Raw genomic sequence first — 25174 nt, forward strand, 5'->3', positions numbered from 1 at the left:
CAATTTTTCATTTTCAAAAGTGATGGTAAATTGATAATGCTTATAATACACATCCCTTTTGACATTGCACTATTGCAAGATACCAACTTGGAAGTTTTTAATGCATTTACATAATTTCAATTTGTTAGCTTTCAACCCATCTATTTACATAAACTTTCGATTTGTTAGCTTTGCTATTTTTTTATTTTTTTTTGTCAAATGTATTTAAGTTGGAGTTTTTTAATTCTTATGAAGGTTTTTATTTTTTTGAAAAGATATTCATATGAAGTTTTTGCTTTGTTCTACTATTATTGCCTTTTTAGCTTGGTATGGATTATCCAAGCCTATTTGGACTATATGTCGGGAAATATTTTTAGAACAACCATATATAGAGAATTATTTTTAGTAGTAGCATTATTCAGGGAAAACACCCATTATTATTCTAAAATTTGTGTTTCTCTAAAGCTTGATATTAAAGCAGATGACATGGATAAAAATAAAACCCATGTGAAAAAGAAGCACTAACCTTCCTTGACCCTGGTGGCATTGAGTACATATTCTCGTCATTCTCAGGTCATGGGTTCAAAGGTTGGTAGAGGGAGAGAAAGAGAAAGAGAGAGGTTTTGATGAACGAATACATTGATCACTTAATGAGGTATTCTAAAATACCTCTTTTTCCTTAACACATCTCACATTACTCCTTTTATTTGTGCCGTTTTAATTTGAGACGGTCTTAAACAAGAATTTGTGTTTCTTTTAAGAATATGTAAGCAGTGTGCCTATCCAAAATGGAAGCAACTTAAAACTAAAGAAACCAAACAAGAATAATCATTTTCAGAGGCAATCTAATTGCTGCAAAAACCTGTAGATGCTGAATTGTGCCCATCATACATTACCTATAAATATGAAGCTTTCATTAATAACCCGATTACGAAACATCTAACAAATTACATAGCACAATGACATTCAAAAGCAGGTCCTCAACCATTACACTCCCTTCTGATGTCGTCTTCGAACCTTACAGCGAGATGAGGACAGTGGAAGGGACCGACACCTTAGTCATTCATCTCCCTGGTATGTTTTAACTTTTAAGTCGTGTTCATTCTCATGTCTGAGCAGAAACAATATTAATGTAAAACCGTCTTACACAAGACTAACTCATTTGTGTTGCTTATGAACAGAGTTCAGGAAAGAGCAACTGAGGGTGCAAGTAAATAATCAAGGAGTCCTCAAAGTAAGCGGAGAGAAGCCTGAAGGAGAAGACGGTAAACGAAAAACACGGTTCCTTAAGGAAGCTAAGATACCACGAGGTTGCGATATTAATCATATTCGGGCTAAGTTTGTTGCCGGCCATCTCCATGTTATTATGCCTGTCAAGGCTCCAAGTCCACCTGACAATCAGCAGGAGCAACCTCCGAAGACATCCTCTACTACTCAAGCCACGGAACCAAATGCATTGACGGAACAAAAACTTGAGGCTTCAAGAAGTAGAAATGGTGTAATGACAAAGGATAACGGGTTTGGGATCGGAAATTCATTAGCTAGGTTCCAAGTACAGAAGAAGGTGACTGTGAATTTGGGTGTTGCAGTTGTGGCTTTGGTTGCAATTGGAGCTTATGTCGCTTATACCTACGGCACCTCTAGCTCTTCGTCTTCTTCTTCTTCACCGCCTTCACAAATTGAGGACTAAGGACAAAGCTAACTCACCTTAATTTGTTTACTTTTCCTAGTTTCTTTTCATTGTGTATAATTGTCGTCGAGGTTGAAGGGTATATATTGCTTTCGTCCATCACAATATGTTCAAACAATAAACTGTGAATGAATGTTTGATACCTTCATTTCATCAAAATCATAGAGTAAGACATCTATTTATCAAAAAAAATAATGGAATTTCTTTGATTGCATGATCTGAAAAACATTGGCACGCGTGTAAACGAGCTGCTCTACCTAACTGAGCTATAGCCCTTTTACTTGTGCTACATAACCAATTAACCAATTTTAACATGTAGACGATTTCTTGTCAAGATGAACATTCGCGATCAAAGATCATAGCTCTTTGATCTTATATTGCTTATAAACAATATTGGATTTATAATCCATCTATGTAACTTTTGAGTTTTCTTTAGTAATGCAAAATAGCCTACTTGACTCAGCGGTTAGAGTATTGCTTTCATACGGCGGTTAAATTTTGTTATTTCTTTACTATGAATCTCTCTCACCAAAGAATGTGTTTTGATAGCAAACTTTGATCAAAATGCCATAAAAGGTGGTAACATTGAAAAAATATTTTAAAATGTTGAAAAGTTGTAATTTTTGTCTATACTATATCAGGTCCCTTTTGAGGAGTATATATACTAGTACTCTGATATTATAAGGTGATGATGTTCAACATACAGAATACCAACAACAATGTTCTCAAGCATTCCGATTGGCGTCTCCCGGACATTTAGTTTTAAGTCAGTATTGAGGAATACAACTAGACAGAATACAATATGCAACATAATGCAGTGAGTGTCTTTGCACAATTGACTCTACTTTCGGGAAATGAGACAGTTAGTTAGCAATGACCATCTATTCTTGAAGCGGATGAAGCTGTAATCTCTTAGATTATCGTCTACATGGGAATCAGTGTTTTTTTACAAGGTCAGCAATGTTAATGTGCAGATAAAACCGAGGTGAGAATGAGTGCCGCCAGTACCAAGAGACAAATACTGACACTACTTCTTGGACTAGTTGCATTTTTGGTTCCAGCGGGGGCGCTTGCAGGCTTTGTGACTGGAGGTAGAGGTGGATCCACGATGTTAGCTGCATCCAGAGCTGGTGCTGGTGCTGCTGTTGGTGGTAGGGTTTCATGTGCAGCTAAGTCAAGCAAGCCTCCTGGTTCCACCGGAGCTATAGGGTACTCGATTTTTTCATTACTTGGATCTGCACAAGGACTCCCTGCATTATTTGAAACCAAAACTCTGTAAGAATCTGTTATGGTTTACGACTGAGGCCCCTCATCCTTAAATATCGATAATAATAATCATATGTATGTATGTAAGGTGACTTTCAGAGGCATAGGCTTACTCATGTAGGCATTGGCTGTTGCCGGGTATTCTGTAACAACTGCGTCAACTTTAAGAGCCTCGATAAGTGTCGCTAGCTCTATGAGAGGATCTGCCATGGCATCAAATACTAGAGTGGTATACTCATTATACAGTGTGGAAACATGTACTGATATATTCCCTGCATGCATTTCTTCGACAACTTTGGTGAAGTTTGTGAGGAAGGAGCCTGTGTCTTTGAAGAGGGAGAGTCTCCTAACGTCCACAGCGTCTGCAAATTTCTTGACTTCATCAACTGATATTTTTGGAGCATCACTTATCTCTTCCTCAATTGTATACACTCTTTGGTATGATGGGATTTCCTTGAACTTTGCCAGCACTGAGGTGTCATCGGACTGGATCATGACTTGTTGCGTTGATTGCTGATCAAATGTGGCGTTACTTAAGGCCGTGGTTACAGCCCCTATTATGTCCAACCCTTTCTTGGAAGCAAGGTAGGCTGCATTCTGCGAAAACATAAACACGTTGAATGCCTCAAAATTCATGTGAAATACATATTGTCTTAGTTGCTAAACCTACGTATACCAGGTAAGCCTCGCGAGGGTGACAGGCTCGAAGTCTATTAGGCATGGACTGAGGCCAAGAATGCTCCACAAGATTTTGCTCTTGGGGAGGCTTGAACCTGGGTCTTCTGGGAATTTCACCCAAGTTTTAACCACTAGACTCCACCCTTGCGGGCTTAGTTGCTAAATCCTGCGCAGTAGAATAACCGAGATCATGAAGAATAGCTACCTGTATGTTGAGTTTAATTCCAGTGACTGCCTTAGCCTTGGCGAAGTCTAGAAACTCTGCAAGGGTCAAGAATCTACCCTTGTTCTTGTTGGCCGGGTTCCTTGGCAGAGCCGCGAGTTGTGTTAGTGGAGTGTTGAGTTGAGCTGTAACGGTGTGATTTGATAGGTAAGTGACTTTGCAGAATTCAACATTATTGCTGATTTACAGACATAGGGGTTGTAATAAGCTTACGTTTCAAGGTTTGGATCTCGGCCCAGGTGAGATCAAATGAAAAGACTCCATTCTTTTCTTGAATTTCGGGAATATTGGAGGATTTTGACAGGAAGGCAGTAACGGCGTTGCTATCTCCTGAAACATCAGCAGATCCCATGCAGAATGGAATTCCATCCTTGGACATCTGTACTGAACAATCAATTATGTCGGCTCCATCCATGACTGCTTTCTCATACGCGAGGTCAGTGCATCCAGGATAATCTCCACTAGCACCGTCATGGCTGATGATCAAAGTTCGTTTTCCTCTTGGCTTGCTAGCATTTTTGTGGTGTGCCAAGCATGCTGTAGAAAAAAAAAACTGTAGTCAGAAAGCAACTATGTAAATATTTCTTTTAAAAAAAAGTAATAGAAAGACGGCTGACCAATGGCTTCAGATGCTGTAGACGGGAAGTCTGTGAGCACACCATCGACAGAAAAGAGGCCATTGTCAATAAACTGCAAGATTTCTGCGGAGGGATCATAGCTATAGTTGTAACTGCCAGGACAGTCATTGGCAAACCCAGAAGCATAAACTTCAAGACCGAGTTTATGAGCATCAGTTACAAGAGTAGTGGGCGGCAATAGATACAACTCCCTGTTAACTGGCCATATGTATGTCTTGGGGACAAGAATGCCTGATGCAAACTGTTTAATGGCTGCCAGATTTGTCAAAATTGTTGCGTACGTTTGCATGGTGGTCGGCTCAATGGCTTCAAGCTCTAGAAACCTGAAAATGAGTTTGACTCGTGCTTTGCCTGCTTTTGCAACAATGCTTTTCAAGAAGCCGATCTCAGGAGAGGAAATGTAATTCATTCCTGCAAATCTCAAGTCTTCAAGGTACAACGCCGGGCTAATTTTGTGCTGGTGGTAGAATAAATCATACTGCATTCCGAAATTAGAGTCAACAGAAAGGGTGAGGAAACTGGTTCAGAAGTAATAGGAATAATTATAATAGTTGGGCCTTAACCATAACCTTAAGGTTTTGGTTGAGATGGTTCATCTATGATGGTATCGGAGCTAAAGTGACCAAAGGTCACGGGTTCGCATCCTGGCAGCCTCCAATAACTCACGAAGTGGAAATTCAGCACATGGTATGTGGGGGCCTGTGCACTAACCACTCTTCGAGCCCAATGACCACTCCAGTGAGGGGGCGTAATAGGATATAAATATAATAGCTGGACGTCAACCATCACCTTAAGGTTTTGGTTGAGATGGTTCATCTATCATAATAGGAATAAATCAGAATTCAGAAACAAACCTGAACATTGAGCCACACTCGGGGAGGCGGCTTAGTCAATCCTGAAACATCTTCAACCAGCAGTATTGCTTGCTCATCAAAGGCAAACGGTCTAGACAGCACATTCTGTGCCACTGCGGACACAACAAGGAAAGAAGTGATTTGCCAAGTGGTTTAAATAAAAGAAGCGGCGCTTAAATACAAGAAGTTTGGCCTGCAGGACTTACAGGTGACATTAGGTAAGAGCTCATCCGCCAAATAATCAAGTGCAAACCATCCATGGACATCCTTGCCATTAACGTTGTAAGTTTTGTGGCCTTGTGGAAAGATGACGGCTATATTGGTAGAATTATCAAGCTTCAACTCGGTTTGACAGAAGCCTACACTATCTTTGGTCAATTGAAGATCACAATAGTAGATGGTATCAGGCAAGCTAAATGCTGGCAAAAACTCATAAGCCAAACGACTGGAGTCCGGAAACAATCCTGAGTAACCTCCTCTTGCTATCGCCACTGGCCGTTGACCTGCATCATTATAATGCTACTAATTAAACGCTCTTCACCTTTTGGTTGTCAGTTTCTGACTGGAAAAGAAATACAATTTACCCGTTATTGTCAACCACGGACTCCCCGGAGGTTTTTGTGCTGTAATAAAGCCAAGCCAGAGCAAGGCTAACGCCAAATATTTGATCATTTTCTGAACTCACTCCCTGCCATCCATTGCATTCTTAGCACAGTAAATTAATTTTACAGCATGCTACAGAGGAAACAAACATCAAAACAATGTTGCGTAACATTTCTTTACCTTTATGCCAATGCCTACCAGGAACAATAGTTGTACCCTGAAACATGCAAATTTTTCAAAATCTATTATTGTAATGCCCGTGTGACTCATTTGAAGCAAACCAGAAAAACAAATGCAAAGCATTAATAAAACCGAAAATGGTCGTCAAAACCCGAATATTCACATAACGAACGAAAACTTACTAGAAAAAAGGTGCAGAAAGGGAAGAAACACCCTTAAGAGGTACAAGAACAAATTCTTCAAGAGAATTATAAATGGGGAGCTACGTAGAATGCCAAGAAAAATAAACAATATTAAAGAAATCCTATATCTCTTGAAATTGAGAGAGATTTAGGTGGTTAGTTTACAATAACTCCCACACATTAATGTTGTATGCGTTAGTTAATATAACAATTTCACAGCTTGTCACAATTTACTAATTCTAGTCACCTATAACACAATATAACTATTTACTAATTTAGAATATGTTACAATCCATATTTACTAAATTTAACAAAAACACAAAAAATAAAAATAAAAAATCTAGTGACACCCATCAATCCTCATTTCTCGCCTCTCTTTTTTCCCTTACATTCCGTCTCTTAACTTCATATGTTCATCCATTTATTTCATTTGTATTATCTATATAAGTTGCATAGACATTTTTGTCCTGTGAAAAACTGTATACCTTTTTTTTCTAACGTGTGTCCTGGATAATAAGGCATATCTGTTTTAAATTTAAAACAGATTAAATACGATAGAACATGAGTGAGACAACAGTGGAATGTTTAATTACTAGGAAAAAAGCTTATTCTATCTATCCAAGAGAACTATTTGACCCATTTGTACTTAAGACTCTAATTAGACTAACGAGTTTTAACTCCATCCTTCAAAGTACTGATAAAAGAGTAAAAGACGCCCTCCTTACGATTTTACGAGGCTCGAATCTATATCCAAACTGAATTTAACAGAACTGGTGTGATGCTTATTTCAGTCATTCCATTACACCAACTTTCTGGTTTGTATTTGATATTTTCTGACTAGTATGAGTTGCGGTTGTCACTAATAAACCGAATCAATATATGAGACGATCAATAACGGAACAAAATCTATGGTGATTAAAATGACAATTAGTAAATATCGTTCTGATTGAAGGCAATTGTAAGCGTGAAACGGAAAAAGCAAGCCATATGCTTGATTAGTAATGCACATTAGTCAGGATCAATGGAGCATGCTTTGATTTGAATTGTTTTAACTATTAAAAGAGACGTTTAATAGTCAATACTATGTGCATTTTATAGCCACTGCAGTATAATATAACAAGACATTCCAGAAAATACATATAGTATAATACTAAAGGCACAATTTTATACTAATTAACCATATCCGATTACAATAATATGACGAAGTTCAAACCAAAAGCAATACAGCAAACAGCAAGTCTGGAATACGGTTAATTACACACAAGATGAGTCACGAAAATAGAACAAGACGGAATCAATTCTACTTGCCAAAGACAGATTTAATCCACCAAAACCCCTTAGTATCTTTCGGCCCATCATCACCTTCTGGCGGAACCTCATCCTGCGGAGTTTTAACCAATTTACTAACATCATACCCTTGTTCAACCGCCTTCTCCAACAACATCTTGTACAATTCCTCCTCCATCACCGGCTTCCTGCACAACACCCACAAATACCGCCTCGACGGCTGTCCAACAAGGGCATACTCGTAATTTTCACCCAGTTCAAGAACCCAGTAATCCCCGGTAACGGGAAACACCGGCAAAAACGGTGGGACCCAGAACTTGACCTTAAGTTTAGCCTCATCGGATGTCGGGTCGGCTTTGTACGCAGTGCCTTCGATGAAACCTCGCTTACCCCCGCTCCATGTCTCGTTTAGGACGCGGACGGTTGCACCGTCCGCTTCCAGAGTGTAGGTAGCGCGGGTATTGGTCCCGTCTCGGGGTTGGAATCGAGACGGGATTGAGGCGATTTCGTACCATCGACCCATGTACCTCTTGAGGTCTACTCCGGTTACGGTTTTCATTTCTGAATTTGACATTGCTGAAATTTAGAGAAGGAGATAATAATAATTGTGAATTGTGATTGTGATTGTGATTGTGATTGTGAGATTATGGGTTTATGAATGAATGAATTATTAGGGTTTTTATAGATATTTGGGGATTTTTTTATGGTGATGTGGCCTTGTTTTTCACCATATATTTGGGCACATTGCATATATTCCTCTAACAGATGTCGACCATAGTAAACTCGTGATACCACGGTCTAAAGTAACGAAGCCACGCCATTCTTCTTCCTTATTCAACAAGTCTCTCATAAGCATCATACATTCGTAGTTTCATACCCTTTGGCCTTTTGGTCAAGTTCGGATCGGGTCGTTGTCAGGTCTTTTCAGATCAGTTGATATGTCGGTCGGGAAATTACCGGGTCTAATAACTTTATCGCACTACTTCGATAATTTTACCAATAATTTTAGTTTTTAACTATTATTTGATTTAGTTATTTTGTTATTAAGCCAAACTTATCCAGCTAAACACTAACTCACCTTCATTTAAACTTTAGATCATTATTCAGCTTAATAATTTTCGGGTCATTATCTGGTTGGGTTCGTATAAGATGGAGTTCGGGTTAGTGGCTTACTGATCATCGGATTTATCGAGTGTCAAGTCGACTTGAGTCGATTTCAAGTTATTAAATATTCGGGTTTTGTTAGTTCAATTTTTAGTTGGTTCGGGTGCCCAGCTCTACAAGTCATACAGTCTAAAATGGTGAGTTGTGGGATTTTATTTTGTTACGACCATTTAAGTCCCGGTTTTTGTATTGTAACTTTGTGGTGAAATGAATTGAATTTTCAGGATTATGATTAAATTAGATTGAGCTTAATTACTCCATATAATATACGGAGTATAAATTGAATTAAACTGAATTAAATAGATAGATGCATGTATATCAATTTAAATCAATGCAAGTAGTAATTAATATTTGGGTCAGATTTAGTCTGAGTCAATTTGGGTTTTAGGTCAAATTTGAGTCATCTAGTGTGGCTCGGTGTGACGATCCGCACACTTGAACCCTTAGATTTAGTTATGCTTATGTAATTTCATTTCCCTTGTACATTTGTAGTAAATATTTTCTTAGTAGTTTTAGAATAGGTTTCCATAAATAGGTATATCGCTATTCTGAACTAAACTTGTAAATTCAATGTTTCCTGCTACCAGGATGTAATAATCAAATTTCCCTCTTTAGGGAGTACCGGTGAATGAAAATCTGCTTCCTACCTTGTGCCTTCGTATTGCTTGTTGTTGCTTTGTTGTGAACGACTCTTAGCCTTCACTTTACTAACAAGCCGTGTTTGTGGGATCGACACTAGGATCCCGACTCACACCCCGAGACCGATTACGAGTGCCTAGTGCTTGACAAACACTAGTGCCTGACGCTCTCGTTGCAATCCTGTCGAGTGTTGCCGAGACCCGAGTATCGTGCTAGTGAGCGATCCTTCACTAGTACGAAGAGCCTTGTCGCTTGCATCTTGCCTTGATTCGGGCAAGGGTGCGCGCCACGGTTCGGCTAAAGTATCGGACCGTGACATTTGGTATCAGAGCCCGGTCTTCGGACGGGCGTCTGCAAGTCGCATTTGTTCATCGAGATCGAGAAAATGGGCGAAACAATCGAGGACCGAGTGGATGCCTTAGAGGACGCAATCGACGTCAAGCTTCCCAAACTCGAGGGCATCGTTATGCGGATGGCTGCGAGCCTCGAGGAGTTGCAAAAGACGGTTTGCGAACTCGAGACGAAGGTGGACGGGTTGAACACCCGCATCCAAGCGATCAGTGGTGCGATCCCCGATGATCGGGAGGAAGAGATCAATTATCTGCATCGAAAGGTCGAGATGTTAGAGAACACTTGCGCCACGCTCGTGAAAGCGGTGGCCAACGCTCGTGAAATCTGTGGGGAGCCATAAGGTGAAGGCACCTCCACCTCCTGCCTACGATGGGGCGAGGGATTCGAAAGCGGTCGATAACTTTATCTTCGATATGGAGCAATACTTCCGAGTAAGTGGGCTCGACGAAGACGCGGAAGTTGTCACGGCAAGCATGTATCTAGTCGACGATGCCAAGATGTGGTGGAGGGCTAGGTACAAGGAAATTGATGCGGGCACGATTACGGTGACAGCGTGGGCCGACTTCAAGAGGATCTTGAAGGATCACTTCTACCCCGAGAACACGGAGTTTGTTGCTCGGAAGAAGTTGAAGGAAATCAAGCACACCAAATCAATCCGGGAATATGTGAGGGAATTCTCAGCGTGCATGCTCGAGATTTCCGAAATGTCCGAGACCGATAGGACATTCGAATTCATTGATGGGTTGAAGAGGTGGGCACAACAGGAGGTCATGAGGCAGAATCCCAAAACTCTGTCTTCGGCCATATCTGCCGCGGAGCGCCTGCTCGACTTTCACGGGGAGCGAGAGGCACCAAGAGTTGTGGCACCAACGGGAAATAATGGTGCATCATAGAATGGGTACAATGGACAAAGGCCACAAAACCGCGCCATTTCAGTTGGGAACAGTCGGTTCCGCTCGCAAGGAAGTCAAGCCCAATCGGCGAGCACTACAAACTCGCCCTCAAGCTCGTCTTCGAAGGCGGGAAACTCCACTGCTTCCACAACGAAGAGACCGTTCGCGTGTTTTGTGTGCAAGGGTCCTCACAAGATGGCCGATTGTCCGAACAAAGCGGAGTTCAATGCCATGTTCAAGAAGATGCCGAAAGGGGCTCAAGAACGTCTTGATGGGGCGTTGGCCGACTATCACCAAGAGTGTAACGAAGACTCGAGTGATGGTGAAGACCAACCACGGATGGGCTCACTTCAAAGGATCAGCGCGATGGGGAAGTACGAAGACTCCTCCGCCAAGAAATCCAACAGGCTCATGTACGTGGACTTGATGGTGAATGGGAAGCAAGCACGAGCCTTGATCGACTCGGGCGCCTCCCACAACTTTGTTACTAAAGAGGAAGCTGATCGGTTGGGGCTAGTTCTGCGAGATGCTAACAGCTGCCTAAAGCCGGTCAATGGGAAATTGAGACGCGTCCAAGGAGTGGCTAAGAAGGTCGCGGTCCAAGTGGGTGAGTGGGCAGGGGAGCTCGACTTCACCACCGTTCCGCTGGATGACTTCAAGTTAGTACTCGGGATGCAGTTCTTTCAGAAAGCATTGGTAGTATTGAAACCGAGTGACGGATCGATGCTACTAATGGGGTCTATCGTAGTGAACACGGTAGACAGCGACGAAGACAAGGGGCAGCATCGAATTTCGGCTATGAGGGTGATACCGACGCCGAAACAAGGGGTGCGACCTTGGAGAATGCCTAAAGGTTCGGTGGAGCCGAGGGCGAACAAGACCCAGGCTAACTACGATGCTAAGTGGCCTGGGAGACGAAAGGAGAGTCTACCTCCTCACCGAGGAGTAGACAATGAGGGCCGAAATGCCCAAAGAAATAGGCCTCGTACCATCAGGGGGCCGCGTCGATATGTTGAATCGACGTCCTGGTTTGCGGGTCAGTCGACCCAAGAGAGAAGGCCTCGTACCATCAGGGGGCCGCGCCGAAATGCTGATTCGGCGTCCTGGAGAACTCACTTACCCTTGAATGCGAGTGCTCAAGTGGTGATGGACAAGGTGAAGGTGCGGCTGGAGCCAAAGACTGAACGATCCCGTGAAGTTTCTACTCGAGCAACGAGGACTTGGACTTCCCAGAATGACCACAGGCTAGTGATAAACTTGGAGGACATGATGTTCGGGAGTCTCACCGTCAAGGAAATGCACTCTATTCTTGAAGGGACGATGAATCCGATCATGGTGTGGACCGAGAAGTATCTACAAGCCGGACTCAAGAGAAAGCCAAACTTCAATGCAGCATGGACGGCCACAGCTCACCGAGGATGTCTCACGGAAGCACCGTTCGAGATTTTTGTGTTGCCGAGGGCGGCAACAGATTAGGTGGGGGAGAGTGTGACGATCCGCACACTTGAACCCTTAGATTTAGTTATGCTTATGTAATTTCATTTCCCTTGTACATTTGTAGTAAATATTTTCTTGGTAGTTTTAGAATAGGTTTCCATAAATAGGTATATCGCTATTCTGAACTAAACTTGTAAATTCAATGTTTCCTGCTACCAGGATGTAATAATCAAATTTCCCTCTTTAGGGAGTACTAGTGAATGAAAATCTGCTTCCTACCTTGTGCCTTCGTATTGCTTGTTGTTGCTTTGTTGTGAACGACTCTTAGCCTTCACTTTACTAACAAGTCGTGTTTGTGGGATCGACACTATGATCCCGACTCACACCCCGAGACCGATTACGAGTGCCTAGTGCTTGACAAACACTAGTGCCTGACGCTCTCGTTGCAATCCCGTCGAGTGTTGCCGAGACCCGAGTATCGTGCTAGTGAGCGATCCTTCACTAGTACGAAGAGCCTTGTCGCTTGCATCTTGCCTTGATTCGGGCAAGGGTGCGCGCCACGGTTCGGCTAAAGTATCGGACCGTGACACTCAGCCTACCCCGAATTGGATCATTCAGATTGGGTCAGTTTTGTCCGCTCATAGATAGTAAATCATCCATTTATTCATTCAGATAAGAAAGTATGAGAATCTCAGCAATTTGTTCAAAACAATAGAGGCAACAAATATTGCCATGATTCATCATCATTCATGGTGTATTATTTCGAAAATCTGACATTTTATAACAATTATATTAAGTTAAAATTTGACAATATTAATCTAATTTTGAATTATTTGTGAGATTTCATTTGATTTACTGACATTGTGTCAATCTCAATTCTAACGACCATCTTATACAAGGATTTGTGATTCAATAATAGAATTTTATCTGTTGATCCATGTTGAATTGGTAGATTATGGATGAAGATAAACATGTTGAATTGGTAAAGTATCAATAATAATAGAATAGTATGGATTTGTAAATCAACATTTCACTCTAGTTTTCGCCGGAGATACAGTGCGCCAGGGTGTTGGTGGTTGGGTGGAGTGTCATCGGAGCTATCAATACAGTCAATCAGCTTGATAAATATTGTCATTCAGTCTAATGATCATTGCTGTATATCTATTCTATTTTAAGGTAAAGAGAAAGCACAAAATAGTGACGAGTATTTTATTCAAACATAAAAACTAGTTTCGACAAACAAGTAAAATACAAGGTATATTGTGTGTGAACCATATACTTAGTAACTGCTGTGATGGTGCCTCTTGGCATGTGTGCAATCCACAGGAAGCAGCATTGGTTCCGAATGGACTGTCTCAAGCAGCAGCAGCAGCACCAACAGCAGACCTAACCTGTTTCTAAGCATTACATCAGTGTTGAGTTTCGGACATCCTAGGACTCATGTGGACTGTATAAATGAATGAACTAAACGAACTGTAAACTACTGAGCAGTAAATACGTCTGCCTATCTATATGGTGAATGAATCCAGGTCAAAGTCGTCTCCCATCTGTCCCGTTTCATTATTATCCTGTAACAAATAAATAAACAGCATGAATATATGGGTATTGGAATTGTAATTAACTGTTGTAAATCTGAATGGTAAGAAAATGCGGAGTCAAACAATTAGCATCACCTGTTTCAGATATTTTCCGACTATATCTTCCAAGGTTTCTGAGCTCGGTCCATTTGGAAGCTTAGGTTCATCTAGCAGGTAATCATCAACCCTCATACTCGAATCATCAATCCTCATACTTGAATCATCCACCCTCATACTTGGCTCGGCGTTTATGATAGTCGGGTCTGCCGGAGCAACAGCTGGGATTAGAGAACTTGAAGCACCACCAGACATACAGGAATCAAAGTTGTGATCTTGCCATAATTGCGAGAAACTAAAGGTGTTAGCACCATTGCCATTCAGACAGTCCTGTCTCTCTAAGTTTCCGTTTGCATTATCGACACAAAGGTAGTCAAGGGGGTTACTTGTCATGTTTTGAGCAACAGTTGGAGAGATGGGAGAGAGTGCATCACCAGATACATTAGATGTAAACGGATTTTGCTGGAAAGGTTGTGGAGTGACTGGAGACAGAAGAGAAGTACCCCAGTTGGGTGAGCATTGATACGTATCTATCAGATTCGAGCTATTACCACTGCCATTTATACCGTTAAACCCTCCCATGTTTGAAGATGGGGTGGTGAATAATGATTTGTTGGCAAAATCATTAGTGGTTTGATTTGACATAACGGAGTTATGTGGTGGATACATAAAGGCACTCGGGTTTTGCTGTGGTGAAGGAAAACTCTGAAACATAGCAGCATTTGAGGTTGAAGGTTGGAACTGCCCTAAAGGGGCGAAAGAGGTGCTGGAGTTTTGAAGTTGGGTTGTTTGGAGCATCGGAGATGAAGCAAGACCTCGAATGCTCAAACCAGCTGCAGTATTTAGTCGCCCATACATTGGTGAGTGCGATAAAGCTGGATTGAATCCAGTAAATCTTCCAGTTGTTCCTGCTAGTGAGCGGAAAACTCCATAGCCTCCACCGAGTGCACCAATGTGTCCATCCTCATATCCATTCATCTTGCTTGACGGTTCACCAGGTCCAGATTTAACCTTTTTAAGGTAAAGCCGATATTTCTGCAAAAAGAAAAATCGGTTTGCTTGTTTTCAGTAAAAGAACCCGATTCAGTGGAGGAAGGGAATTAGCGAGTGAATAATGGAAGAAGCATTACCTGCAAATGGCTTGCCACCTTTTCTCTGGTGAGTCCTTCCACATTCATCAAATCAAGAATCTTCTTCGGAAAAGCCTCTGAATTACAAAGTACGAGAAAATTAAAACACATTCTTCATCAGAAGAGTGAGATATAATCAAATGTTAGAAAAGCAAACAGTACTGACTCTCAATGCCTAGTGCGTCAACAGCCTCGACAAACTTCTGATGAAGTTCAACAGACCAAAAAAGTCGAGGCTTTTTCTGATGTGTAGGGTCGTCATTCTCGCGGCCACTATCTTCATGTTCTTCATCATCATTCTCATTGTTATCATCGCCTCCACTAGAACTATCTTCAGGGCTCTTAACTTTGAATCTCTCACTCGGACCTGCATTACTGTTATTTTGAATGGGCGGCGCTCTTTCAATTTGTTCAACAGCTGCAGCTGCAGCTGAAGGTGCAGGTTTTCTCAGCGTTATCGATTTGTTCCTTCTGACAACATGCTGCCATATATTTTGGAGTTCCTGAATTCTCACAGGTTTCACCAGATAGTCAACAGCACCATTTTTGATCCCTTGCATCACCCGCTTGGTTTCGCTATAACATGACAGCACTGCCAGTTTGAAAACAAGTTTTAAGTTTTAATCTATTTCTTTCCTGATGTTCAAGACTCATAAGATAAATACAAACAGTTTTGAAATTCGCGGTGTTTAGGACTTAGATGCATCATAACTCAACCGAGATGGTAAAACCACCTGTTCAGACTTCAACGATAGAGGTCCATAACACGTAAATCTCATAATTACTTCATTTTATTAATGGTGCCAGTTAATGTGTATCAGATAATCTTATGAAGAGGATATTGCATTAATCCCCCCACCTTAAATGGAATATACATTCCGCTAATACCGTATCTTTAAGAAAATCAGAATATCTAATTTCATTAATACCAGATAATAGTAAAGTTCCATGACAAGTTGTTCCGATTTATGGACTTGAACCGGTTAAGACGTAATTGGAGAAAGATCCGACATCCTTCGTTGGAAGGGATCATAGATTAAATAAAAATCTTGTATGCATTCTGTTTTTTGGGGGCGGGGGACGAGGCTTATTGAGAAGAATGACAAGATAGAAAGTAATACTGACAGAAACATTCTGAATTCCTGATGCATTTTTTATTTAGAGAAACGATGCACCCGAAACAAGGAATAATAATAATAATAATAATAATAATAATAATAATAATAATAATAATAATAATAATGCTGTATAGATGTGAATAGGAACTCACTGATAACAGGAATATTCATCTCCAGGCCAACAAGTTGAAGAAGCTTAATACCATCGATATCAGGCATTTCGACATCACTGATCACGATATCAAAGCTGTTCCGACTATCCTTGAGAAGTCTCAACGCTTCTCTCCCTTTGTTGGTCAAGGTGACTGTAATAAAGACACAGACACATTGATACAAGGCACAAAGCATGAGACTGGTGAATCGTAACTCATAAAAAAAAAAAAACATTGAGAGACTCAGAGAGAGGGAAAGGCAGAGACGAACCATGGTAGTGGCATTTGGTAAGAAGATTGTTCAGCAACTTGAGACAAGTGTTATCATCATCGACGACAAGAACTCGCAACCCAGCAGGGAATCGTAGCGGCGTCGCTGGCGTCGCTGGCTCTTCTTGCTTCATATTTTCAAATAAATGCTTATCCAAGCGCAAACGAGTTACAGTTGTTTGTTTGGGAATCACTTAGACAGAAACGCTCTAAGAAGATTGTGAGAGTTTAAGTGAAGTCTGTGACATATCAGGGCATTAGATTACACAGGTGTATATATACAAAAGCAGATGCCCATATTATAGAAATGTACAGCGAGTCGTTGAATGGCAATAACACGATCCAAAACCGCCAGACAACAAATGAAGACGAAAATCAGATGTTCCCACAGGAATGAAAGAAAAAAAGGATAGAGTTAATGTATGGAATTCGACAGTAAAGGTAATTTATCTTAGGAGACAGAATGCTATACATTGCAGCAGATTAGGAAAGATGCCACACATTTTTGGAACTAAATCCGTTTGGACAATCTGTCAATGCCTCTCTTTCCCTTCACTGCTCTTTCACTTCCCTCTTTATTTTCGATGGCGTATATCGCGAAAATTTTAAAAAATTTAAGGTATTTGAAAAATATTATCCACCTTTATGGAATGTGATTTCAATTACAGCAAATACTAATTTGTTTCCATCATCATAAGATATTTTTATTTATGTGCATTCAATTCCTTTTTGAAACATAAAATCTATTTATCTAAAACGCGACATAATATCTATTTACCCGTAATATAACGACATTCGAAAAATAGTAATTTGCAAAACTAAAAAATTGTATTTATGTACAAAGAATGTACGGACTACGGAGTACTTCATTTCGAACAGATACATTCTTGGTAATGCAATATACTCTCATCCGATCAAAATTAGAGACGATCACATTAATCATATCTACTTTACACGTGGAGCGTCTTTTACAGGTCTTGCTCGATCACAGTTTACATACTACACTAGTACGTCTTCAGACAGACACTAGGTCATTGGATATCGAATATCAGATACATTATCGAATGTACAACAGGATTTTTCCCAAAAAAAAAAAATAATAAATAAATTTAAAAAAAAAAACTTCAATATCGACTTGATGGTGCTGGATTCTGGTTAAACATAACATGTTCCTCTTTCAAAGAGGTATTATCATCAATAACCAAGACCCACATTTCGCTAACCTTGAGTATTGTACCACCTGAAAACTCCACTATAGTGAAGCCTCTAACTGAACCCCCAGATTCTGGATATTTCGCCCTGGGAACGATGGCCCCGTTCAGGTACATGGTGTTATCAGCCCCAACTGTTAGCATTTTCCTAAAACCTCCACATGCCAGATCTTTATGCATATGACCAAAAACTACCAAAGGAATTGGATAACTGGATGTCTCCTTCACTAGGGATATCGCTCGGGCCAAATCTGCAACATAAAAACACTCATTCTTATTTATCATAACCATGAGGCACTAAATAGGCTTCCGCTTCATGCAGGGTAAGGGGTATGGGGGTTCGGACTAAACAGTCTTTCATGCAATCCAGAGGGACTTTTTATCAAGTAACTACACCCAAAAATTAAGTTCAGATGTTTAGCAGGCAATTTTGATCATTAAAAACCAATTTTAAAAATTAAAACTACTTCATGCTAAGAACAAAGTACATCCTTGTCGCATACAAACATTTCCACATTAATTTAGTAACAAGTAGATCAATCAAACTAACATGGGAAAGAATGAAGCCTAAACTCAGTAAAGTGGAAGAGTTGGATATCCAAGCCATATTAAAACTACATCCAAATCTCAACCGGAAACTGTATCAAAGAATTACTAGCATTTCATAACATGTGAAAGAACTTGTTCATTTCAGTCAATCACATAAGTTGCTAACAAAGATATCGACAGGGTAACGATGAGCACAATACCTGGATCCCCATGATCTCCACCGCCATATACCCAATCTTTACCACATAGGTCATTCGCATTAGACCCAAGACCTGCACAAGGGAAGATTGAAAGTTACATAAACACACCAAGGACGAGCATACAATTCAAACAGTCCTCTGACATAAATGAATAGAGGAGAATACCCGTTGGCCCGTTATGAGCAAGAAGTATAATTGAGTGGTCCTCTGGAGCCCTAGTAGCAGCAGCGTGGATTCTATTTGCACTTTCTTCCATACTACTAACTCCATATCTGAAAGTACACGGCAATATAGTCGGTGTCATGAGCAACAATTGTAAAAATATTACCCCATTGAACTGTCGGGAGGTTCCCAAATAGCTAATTTGGAGAGGTGAGGGGGAGGATCAGATGAATGCAAATCAAATCCTGTGATATCAATTCAAAATGTAGCATCACGGTCCAAATAATCAGTGGACATGGGGAAAATCATTATATGCATAAATGTTAATCTACTTACAATGCTGCTTCCGATATATTCTGATATGTAAATAACCTTTTAAAAAAGCCCATATTTGGCTGATACTGGCGATGGCTGATATTTTACAACTATGACTGGTACCAATATAGACGGTCCTAGGCTATATACCAGTACCACCAATACTAGCCTCTACTGCTGATATGACAGATAAATAGGTTGCAATTAGCGGGCCACCATGTCCTTGTATGCTAACATATTCAGGACTGAGATCATGGTTGCAAACACAAAGCTAGCAATCTAGCATGCCCATAACATATTAAAAATTTCCTCAAATGATAAAATCTGCCACTAGCATATAAGTATGTATCGGGGATAGGCTCATTCCTCAAGTTAGACAATTTTTACTACCTAGAAAGAAAGAAGCATGCCCATGCACGAGAGAAAGAGAGAACAAAGATACGATGCGTTCTGATTCCAATCTAGCCAAACAAGAGTAGAAGGTCATTTTACGTAGATTTAGAGCATCTTATAATATTTCACTAGTCGGCCAATTGATCTCAATAAAAATGTTACTCCCCATGTTACTTCCCAAATATATATCGAAAATGGTAGATTATAGAATGGAAGTTTATGACATTACTACCACTTTAATAATCATACTCCTAATTTACGTAAAATATGCCTATTCTAGCAGTCTTTTCCGTAATCTTACGGTAAATTGTCCTACCTCCAATCCATTGAATTGTACACAATTCCATTTTCTGCATTTCCAACTCATAGTATATAGTTCCTGTTTCACTAAGCTATAATTGCAAATATTAAAATTATATCCCACCATCTCCTCTCCTCATCCAACCATCCTCTCTCCCCATCCAACCATTCTCTCTCCCCACATTCTAGTATTGAGAGGTAATTTAGTAGCTTTGTACCCAAGACCCCCCACATTTTTTGTTTTTTCCCTAAAACATTGCGCTAAAAGCAAATGTATACAATTCAATGGATTAGAGGTAGTAGTTCTTATTATTAAAAGGTGTGAGACTTACAGAGGCGAGGAAAGCCAAAGGAGCACAGAACCAACAATAAGATCTGCGGTTTTACAGGAGAGGACAATAGGCAGCTCATTGCATCAAGCAGTCTTAGTAAGTGTGAGAGAAACATAGTTGAAAAAGCACACACAGTTTGACACAGCAACTTGATAACAACTAATGCTCATCGCCTGGATTGTGAAGCTGTATGTGTAAAGTAACTACGTTTTAATGAGGCAATGAGTTCAGAAGACCAATATGAAGTAAACACTAACATGCACAACATGCTGCCAGGATTGGGAATTTCTAAGGAAAACTTGCTTTAATTTGCTACTTATACCTTGCAGTCAGAAGCTTTTTCTTGTATACCTGACTACCCCCACAAGAAAATGGCCGACCACCAACAACACTAAGCTTCAACTCAGGGAAATCCAAGTGCTTGTATCCAACATGTTCTTCACCTAGACTGAAAATTGAGAATTAACACAGGATAAAAGATGTAATACAACTTAGGCAATTCCAGATATCTAATATATTAAACAACTTATACACAAGGATATGCAGTACCAAAATAATCAGCATTTTTCCAATTCTATACTGGATTGAGAATTAAGACATAGACTGATCAGAAAATGGAAACAGTAGGATTTATAAAAGGCTGAACACCGCCCTCTGGTTTATCTTAGGATACCAAGGAGTAGATATGCCTTTGTTTGCCATAAATAATGACTAATAGTTTTTCTCCTTAAAATGAGAAGTGGCTTCCACTTCCAGTTTCCAAAAAGTAGTAGAGGTGAAAACAAAGGAGCGAAATAAAAAGTGGTGGGTGGTGAAAGAAAGATAGAGTGTTGAAGGGAGAGGGTGAAGTGCTTTCTGCTTAGGGTTTTAATGGTTTCAATAAGACAATAACTAGTTATAAGAAGCAGTCCGCTTAGTACTTGCATAGTTCTAAGCTTCTAATAATCAATTTATTCACCAGTTCCATACTTAAATAGAAACATGTGGCACCAATCGCCATGTAGTGGTTAAAATTCACGAACTATACGTGAAGCGTGATACATCATCCGTTTACAATAATAGTTAAGTGGTTTCAACATGACACAAAACCGAAAGATATTTTCATGACAGAAACTCTCAACAGAGTAAAAGAAATATACCATTCAAGTTGAAGCTGAACTCCATCCTTCATCCTGCCAAGCAATCAGAACGAAGTACAAACTTTGTTAATTGAAAATGACCACCAAAAACAACGTATTTTTCATTCGTTTGACAATAGAAAAATCTAGTCCAAAAACAAATGCAAAACATAGAAAAACAAGGCAGTAAGGAAGATAGGAAAGGTAACTATATTTCCTACAACTAAGGAAACACAAATACACAATGCTACATAATTGCACTCGCTTATGTAACACAACGCTACACAACTGCATCGGCTTATACAACACACTGTTACACAATTGCAAGCCACCGGCTTATGTAACACAATGTTACATCACGGTATCGGCTTATGTAACACAATGCTACGTAATTGCATCGACATATTTAACTCATTTGCAACAGCTCTAATCAAATGCATATCTAAAGCTGACAATTTAGGGAGGAGGGGATGTATAATAGTGACGAGAAGGGCATTACTTATCAGAGAAGCGATGAGTAAACCAGGTGTCATGATTCCCAAGGATGGCTGCTTTAGGCATTTTAAGTTTGGCAATGCTTCTAACAAGCTCAACATTCTCATTGCCGAAGTCACCTAACCATGTTGAAGCCATTGAAGCTGTCAGGCATGAGTTCATATTGCGAATCAATTGATATACAGAGAGAAAGGAAACATACCAGTAAAAAGAACCACATCTGGCTGCATGAACGAGTCGAGGTTAAATTCCAGAAGAATAGAGCTTAAAAGGAAATAAAATATCTACAGTATATCCTCGTATTTATCCTAATTCTAACACAAACCTTTGGTTTTGTAAGAACATCTAATACACCCTAAACTCAATTCTTAGTACCAAAATTACTCAAAAGTATCATATTCGTGATTTTTGACGATTAAATTATGTCTCCACAGTAGCGGATCCAGAACATATTCTTTCCAAGGTCCCGCGAAAATATTAAACCAATCTTTACCTAAAAAGTATACGGAGTACATTTTAGTATAATTTTGGGTAAATTCATAAAAACACCCCTTTATATACAAAAATTTCAAAATTACACCCCTTTAAGTTTTTTTCTAAAAATTACACCCTTAATTTATCATTTCATTTAAAATTGATACCAATTCTCACTCCGGTTTGAAACAAGGGATTTTCCGATGGAATATTGTTAGATTCTCTTTAATATTAACTTAAGTTTCCTACAATACCCTTCATCTAAATCACTTATCTATTCCTTATTATATATTAACTCCTTCATATCTATTTTCACTATTTCATCATTCTCTCCCTTATCCTTCTCCATTATTGTAAGTTTTTTTCTCCAATTTCTTGCCGGTAATCTAAGTATACTAACAATGAACACATCAACAAGTTGCACGGAAAAGCAGACCAATTAACGAATTAGACGAAAATTAGGGTTCAAGGTCATTAAAAAATTAGGGGTAAAATGAAATCATCAAAAACATCTCATTTTGTCCAATCCAGAACATAGATGGGCAATAAGTAAATGTAAAGGAGTAGATAAGTCATGGGTAAAACAGACATTTCACATTTTTTTTTTTTTTGCCGGATAATTGCATTGGTATCAAGTTTGAAGGAAATGGTAAATTAAGGGTGTAATTTTTAGAAAAAAACATAAAGGTGTGTAATTTTGAAGTTTTTGTACATAAAGGGGTTTTTTTATCAATTTACCCTATAATTTTCCCTAAAAAATGGACAAAATATATAAAACAAAAGTTGATTTCAACTCGACACAAAGCTCCACCAATGTGTTAATATCAAAACATTGAATATATCTGAGTAATCTGACAGGTTCCGTTGAATTTATGGGCGTACATTGTGTGGATATCTTAGAATCGGAAGAAACACAAGGATATCCTTACAAAAATCATAATGTATAACTCACCTTGTCCCAATCATTTGTTTAACTTTGATTAAAATAAGTCAAACAAAATAAAAAGTTAAAAACAATTGATTAAGACGGAGGTAGTAGAATAAAAGAGTACCTTAAGAAAATGGAGAGCCTTCGTGTCATGCTCTAAATCCCAATCGTCATGCTTCAATTAAAAAGCGATAAGTTAGTTAATCATGAGACCGTCTCATATAAGAATTAGCGGAAAAAAAAAAAGGGAAAAGAGAGACGTACGACGTCTCCGACGACGGCGATGCGGAAAGAACGAGGAGGCATAGAAGAGCAGCGATGTTGTTGGTTTTGGCGGTAAATAGAGAGGGATGGTTTAAGGGGGAAGTTAGGGACAGTCAACGTTATTCCTTCTCTCATTTGTACAGTATCAACTTCATGCTCTCCAACTACTTCTTCTTCTACTTCCTTTCTCTTACCATACCATTTTCTTAGCCAATTCATTTTCACTTCCCCTAACTGTGGAGATTACTCCCCAGATAATTAGATTAGATATCCCCTAAATCCCTCTTTGAGGGTTGATTAGTTAATTTAGGTCGATGATAAGGCCACTACCATTTTTGTTAATGCCATTCAAATTGCGAGAGAATGGATAGTAAGATAACCGTATAATTGACTTGTAATGGAGTGGCATTAACAAAAATGGTAGTGGGTTAACATTACCCTTAATTTAGGGTATAGTAACTTTGACAAAAATTGAAAATCAATTCTTCTATTTTCAACTCAACCAAAATTTCCTACCTACTAATAATTTACTGATTATAATAATGTGAGTAAAATTATTATAAAAAAAAGTTTACTATTCAAACGACATTTAGATTAACCTATTTTTGTGTGAACCTATTTTTATTATTAAAAATAATGATAGCTAACTTTTATGAAAACATATCAGTACTATCAATCAATCAATCAATACTATATATTAAATTCAGAAACCATGAGACTTCAATGTAATTAAAGAAAGTTATACAAATTAATTATACTATATAGTTTTAAATCAATGGCACCGTGTAATGGACCCGATTAAGGGATCTCAATTCAAATATTACATACTCCCTCCTATTCACTATTTTCTTCCCTATTTCCTTAAACGGATTATTCAGGTTTTCTTCCCCTTTCTTATTTTGGAAACTTTTACTCTTATTTTATTCATCCATCTCTCCTATTACCAAACCCCACCCAACTTTTACTCTTATTTTATTCATCTCTCTCTTCTATTACCAAACTCCACCTAACTCACAATTTCTTATTTAATTCCTAATTATTCATTCCTCTCTCCAATCCACAAACCCCATCATCTTCCTTTATTCACTCTTTAATTATCTCCTAAAATCTTGTGTCCACATCAAAAGGGAAGAAAACCCCGAATATGAGGGAGTAGTTTGGGTTAAAATTAAATTATATAGAAGCATGGTAATTTTCCTAAACATGGTCAATTTCCTTATAATAAAATAATTAGTTAAGATTGTTAATTTTCTTAAAATAAAATCTATATCTATATCTATCTATCTATCTATATTAATAAAGGAAGCTTTTTTCGAGCGATTACAGAGTCTCCAACTTTCGTAAAACACAAATAGAGTCTCAATATTTACGAACTACTAAATAAATTAATACTTAAATTTAATTAAAGATAATGTTTTCAAGTTGTCCACCATGCTAAAAATTAGAAGTTGCTTGTGGGACAAGTTAATGAATGATATTAGGAATCACTCATTGGTTGTTAGAGGTCTTATATTAGCACTTAAATACCTAAACGTATACAAAGTATATAAGGTTTGTATCCAATATAAATACCTAGCCCTTATACTCCATAATTTACAAACCAAACGACATCTTATTTCTCTTTTAGATTTTCAGATTTGTTTTTCCTATATGCTGAATGTTTTTGTTTTGTGATATTGATGTGTATATTATTTATTGTATTAATACCGTATTTGCTTATTACACTAATCGATATATCATAGATTCATAGTGCGTGTTTCTCTTGCAATTATATATGATTTGTCAAATATACTAATAGTGTAATTTTGTTGAAATTTCAGGTATAATATTAAATTGAGTGTGTAACAAGGTTTTGTAATTCGTGCTTAGAACAGATCTTTAATTAATTCTACGGGAGAAGGTATGTGATCAATAAGCCATTACTTTTACAAGTCTTTAGAGTTATGGACAAATATTGAGATAAATTTCCCCCTCAAAGTTGCCAAGGAGATTAACTTCAATTTTTATGTGTTGGTCTATTATATAGTTTTTTTTTATGAATATAATTAATCTCATGGATCAAAGT

The 25174-nt window shown here is 38.9% G+C and overlaps 5 protein-coding genes across 7 annotated transcripts; 1 reads left to right on the top strand and 4 right to left on the bottom strand.

Moving 5' to 3' along the window:
- The first annotated feature begins 859 nt into the window (after positions 1–859).
- On the top strand, positions 860–1856 carry LOC141609268 (uncharacterized). The gene is made up of 2 exons (XM_074428386.1): positions 860–1053; positions 1161–1856. Exons 1-2 carry the CDS (start codon positions 939–941, stop codon positions 1667–1669), a joined length of 624 nt encoding a protein of 207 aa, XP_074284487.1. The 5' UTR covers positions 860–938; the 3' UTR covers positions 1670–1856.
- Positions 1857–2391: 535 nt separating this feature from the next.
- LOC141606120 (glycerophosphodiester phosphodiesterase GDPDL7-like) lies at positions 2392–6470 on the bottom strand. Of its 2 annotated transcripts, XM_074425137.1 has the most exons (10): positions 6294–6470; positions 6112–6148; positions 5913–6016; positions 5535–5831; positions 5329–5441; positions 4454–4952; positions 4050–4373; positions 3819–3961; positions 3049–3532; positions 2392–2919 (listed from the first exon to the last, which is right to left on the bottom strand). In XM_074425137.1, exons 3-10 carry the CDS (start codon positions 5998–6000, stop codon positions 2633–2635), a joined length of 2235 nt encoding a protein of 744 aa, XP_074281238.1. In that variant the 5' UTR covers positions 6001–6016; positions 6112–6148; positions 6294–6470; the 3' UTR covers positions 2392–2632. The 2 variants fall into 2 exon arrangements, with proteins under 2 accessions (XP_074281238.1, XP_074281239.1); XM_074425138.1 differs by lacking the exon at positions 6112–6148 and having other exon boundaries at positions 6275–6461.
- Positions 6471–7438: 968 nt separating this feature from the next.
- Positions 7439–8328, bottom strand: LOC141606121 (temperature-induced lipocalin-1). Its single transcript, XM_074425139.1, has one exon. The coding sequence runs from the start codon at positions 8152–8154 to the stop codon at positions 7594–7596; it is 561 nt and encodes a 186-aa protein (XP_074281240.1). The 5' UTR covers positions 8155–8328; the 3' UTR covers positions 7439–7593.
- Positions 8329–13271: 4943 nt separating this feature from the next.
- On the bottom strand, positions 13272–16913 carry LOC141606123 (two-component response regulator ORR24-like). The gene is made up of 6 exons (XM_074425140.1): positions 16370–16913; positions 16099–16251; positions 14995–15420; positions 14829–14905; positions 13738–14733; positions 13272–13632 (listed from the first exon to the last, which is right to left on the bottom strand). The coding sequence occupies exons 1-6, from the start codon at positions 16500–16502 to the stop codon at positions 13573–13575; spliced, it is 1845 nt and encodes a 614-aa protein (XP_074281241.1). The 5' UTR covers positions 16503–16913; the 3' UTR covers positions 13272–13572.
- A 364-nt stretch (positions 16914–17277) lies between these two features.
- LOC141606124 (uncharacterized) lies at positions 17278–23438 on the bottom strand. Of its 2 annotated transcripts, none has more exons than XM_074425141.1 (9): positions 23110–23438; positions 22970–23020; positions 21646–21667; positions 21448–21562; positions 20970–21002; positions 20153–20278; positions 18494–18600; positions 18329–18400; positions 17278–17830 (listed from the first exon to the last, which is right to left on the bottom strand). In XM_074425141.1, the coding sequence occupies exons 1-9, from the start codon at positions 23326–23328 to the stop codon at positions 17493–17495; spliced, it is 1083 nt and encodes a 360-aa protein (XP_074281242.1). In that variant the 5' UTR covers positions 23329–23438; the 3' UTR covers positions 17278–17492. The 2 variants fall into 2 exon arrangements, with proteins under 2 accessions (XP_074281242.1, XP_074281243.1); XM_074425142.1 differs by having other exon boundaries at positions 20153–20273; positions 23110–23431.
- Between the last annotated feature and the right edge of the window lie 1736 nt (positions 23439–25174).

The sequence above is a fragment of the Silene latifolia genome, chromosome 10 (assembly GCF_048544455.1).
Source record: "Silene latifolia isolate original U9 population chromosome 10, ASM4854445v1, whole genome shotgun sequence".
Lineage (NCBI taxonomy): Eukaryota > Viridiplantae > Streptophyta > Magnoliopsida > Caryophyllales > Caryophyllaceae > Silene > Silene latifolia.

What these genes read in the sequence shown, in the direction of transcription:
- LOC141609268 (XM_074428386.1), top strand. Translation starts at nt 939, where the DNA reads ATGACATTCAAAAGCAGGTCCTCAACCATTACACTCCCTTCTGATGTC. An exon ending in CTTAGTCATTCATCTCCCTG is followed by an intron (nt 1,054 to 1,160) that starts GTATGTTTTAAC and finishes GCTTATGAACAG; the next exon opens with AGTTCAGGAAAGAGCAACTG.
- LOC141606120 (XM_074425137.1), bottom strand. Translation starts at nt 6,000, where the DNA reads ATGATCAAATATTTGGCGTTAGCCTTGCTCTGGCTTGGCTTTATTACA. An exon ending in TCCGTGGTTGACAATAACGG is followed by an intron (nt 5,832 to 5,912) that starts GTAAATTGTATT and finishes ATAATGATGCAG; the next exon opens with GTCAACGGCCAGTGGCGATA. An exon ending in GAGTGTGGCTCAATGTTCAG is followed by an intron (nt 4,953 to 5,328) that starts GTTTGTTTCTGA and finishes TTCGGAATGCAG; the next exon opens with TATGATTTATTCTACCACCA.
- LOC141606121 (XM_074425139.1), bottom strand. Translation starts at nt 8,154, where the DNA reads ATGTCAAATTCAGAAATGAAAACCGTAACCGGAGTAGACCTCAAGAGG.
- LOC141606123 (XM_074425140.1), bottom strand. Translation starts at nt 16,502, where the DNA reads ATGAAGCAAGAAGAGCCAGCGACGCCAGCGACGCCGCTACGATTCCCT. An exon ending in TACCAAATGCCACTACCATG is followed by an intron (nt 16,252 to 16,369) that starts GTTCGTCTCTGC and finishes TCTTTATTACAG; the next exon opens with TCACCTTGACCAACAAAGGG. An exon ending in TCGGAAAATATCTGAAACAG is followed by an intron (nt 13,633 to 13,737) that starts GTGATGCTAATT and finishes TATTTGTTACAG; the next exon opens with GATAATAATGAAACGGGACA.
- LOC141606124 (XM_074425141.1), bottom strand. Translation starts at nt 23,328, where the DNA reads ATGAATTGGCTAAGAAAATGGTATGGTAAGAGAAAGGAAGTAGAAGAA. An exon ending in TGCTCATAACGGGCCAACGG is followed by an intron (nt 18,401 to 18,493) that starts GTATTCTCCTCT and finishes TCCCTTGTGCAG; the next exon opens with GTCTTGGGTCTAATGCGAAT. An exon ending in TGGAGATCATGGGGATCCAG is followed by an intron (nt 17,831 to 18,328) that starts GTATTGTGCTCA and finishes TTTATGTTGCAG; the next exon opens with ATTTGGCCCGAGCGATATCC.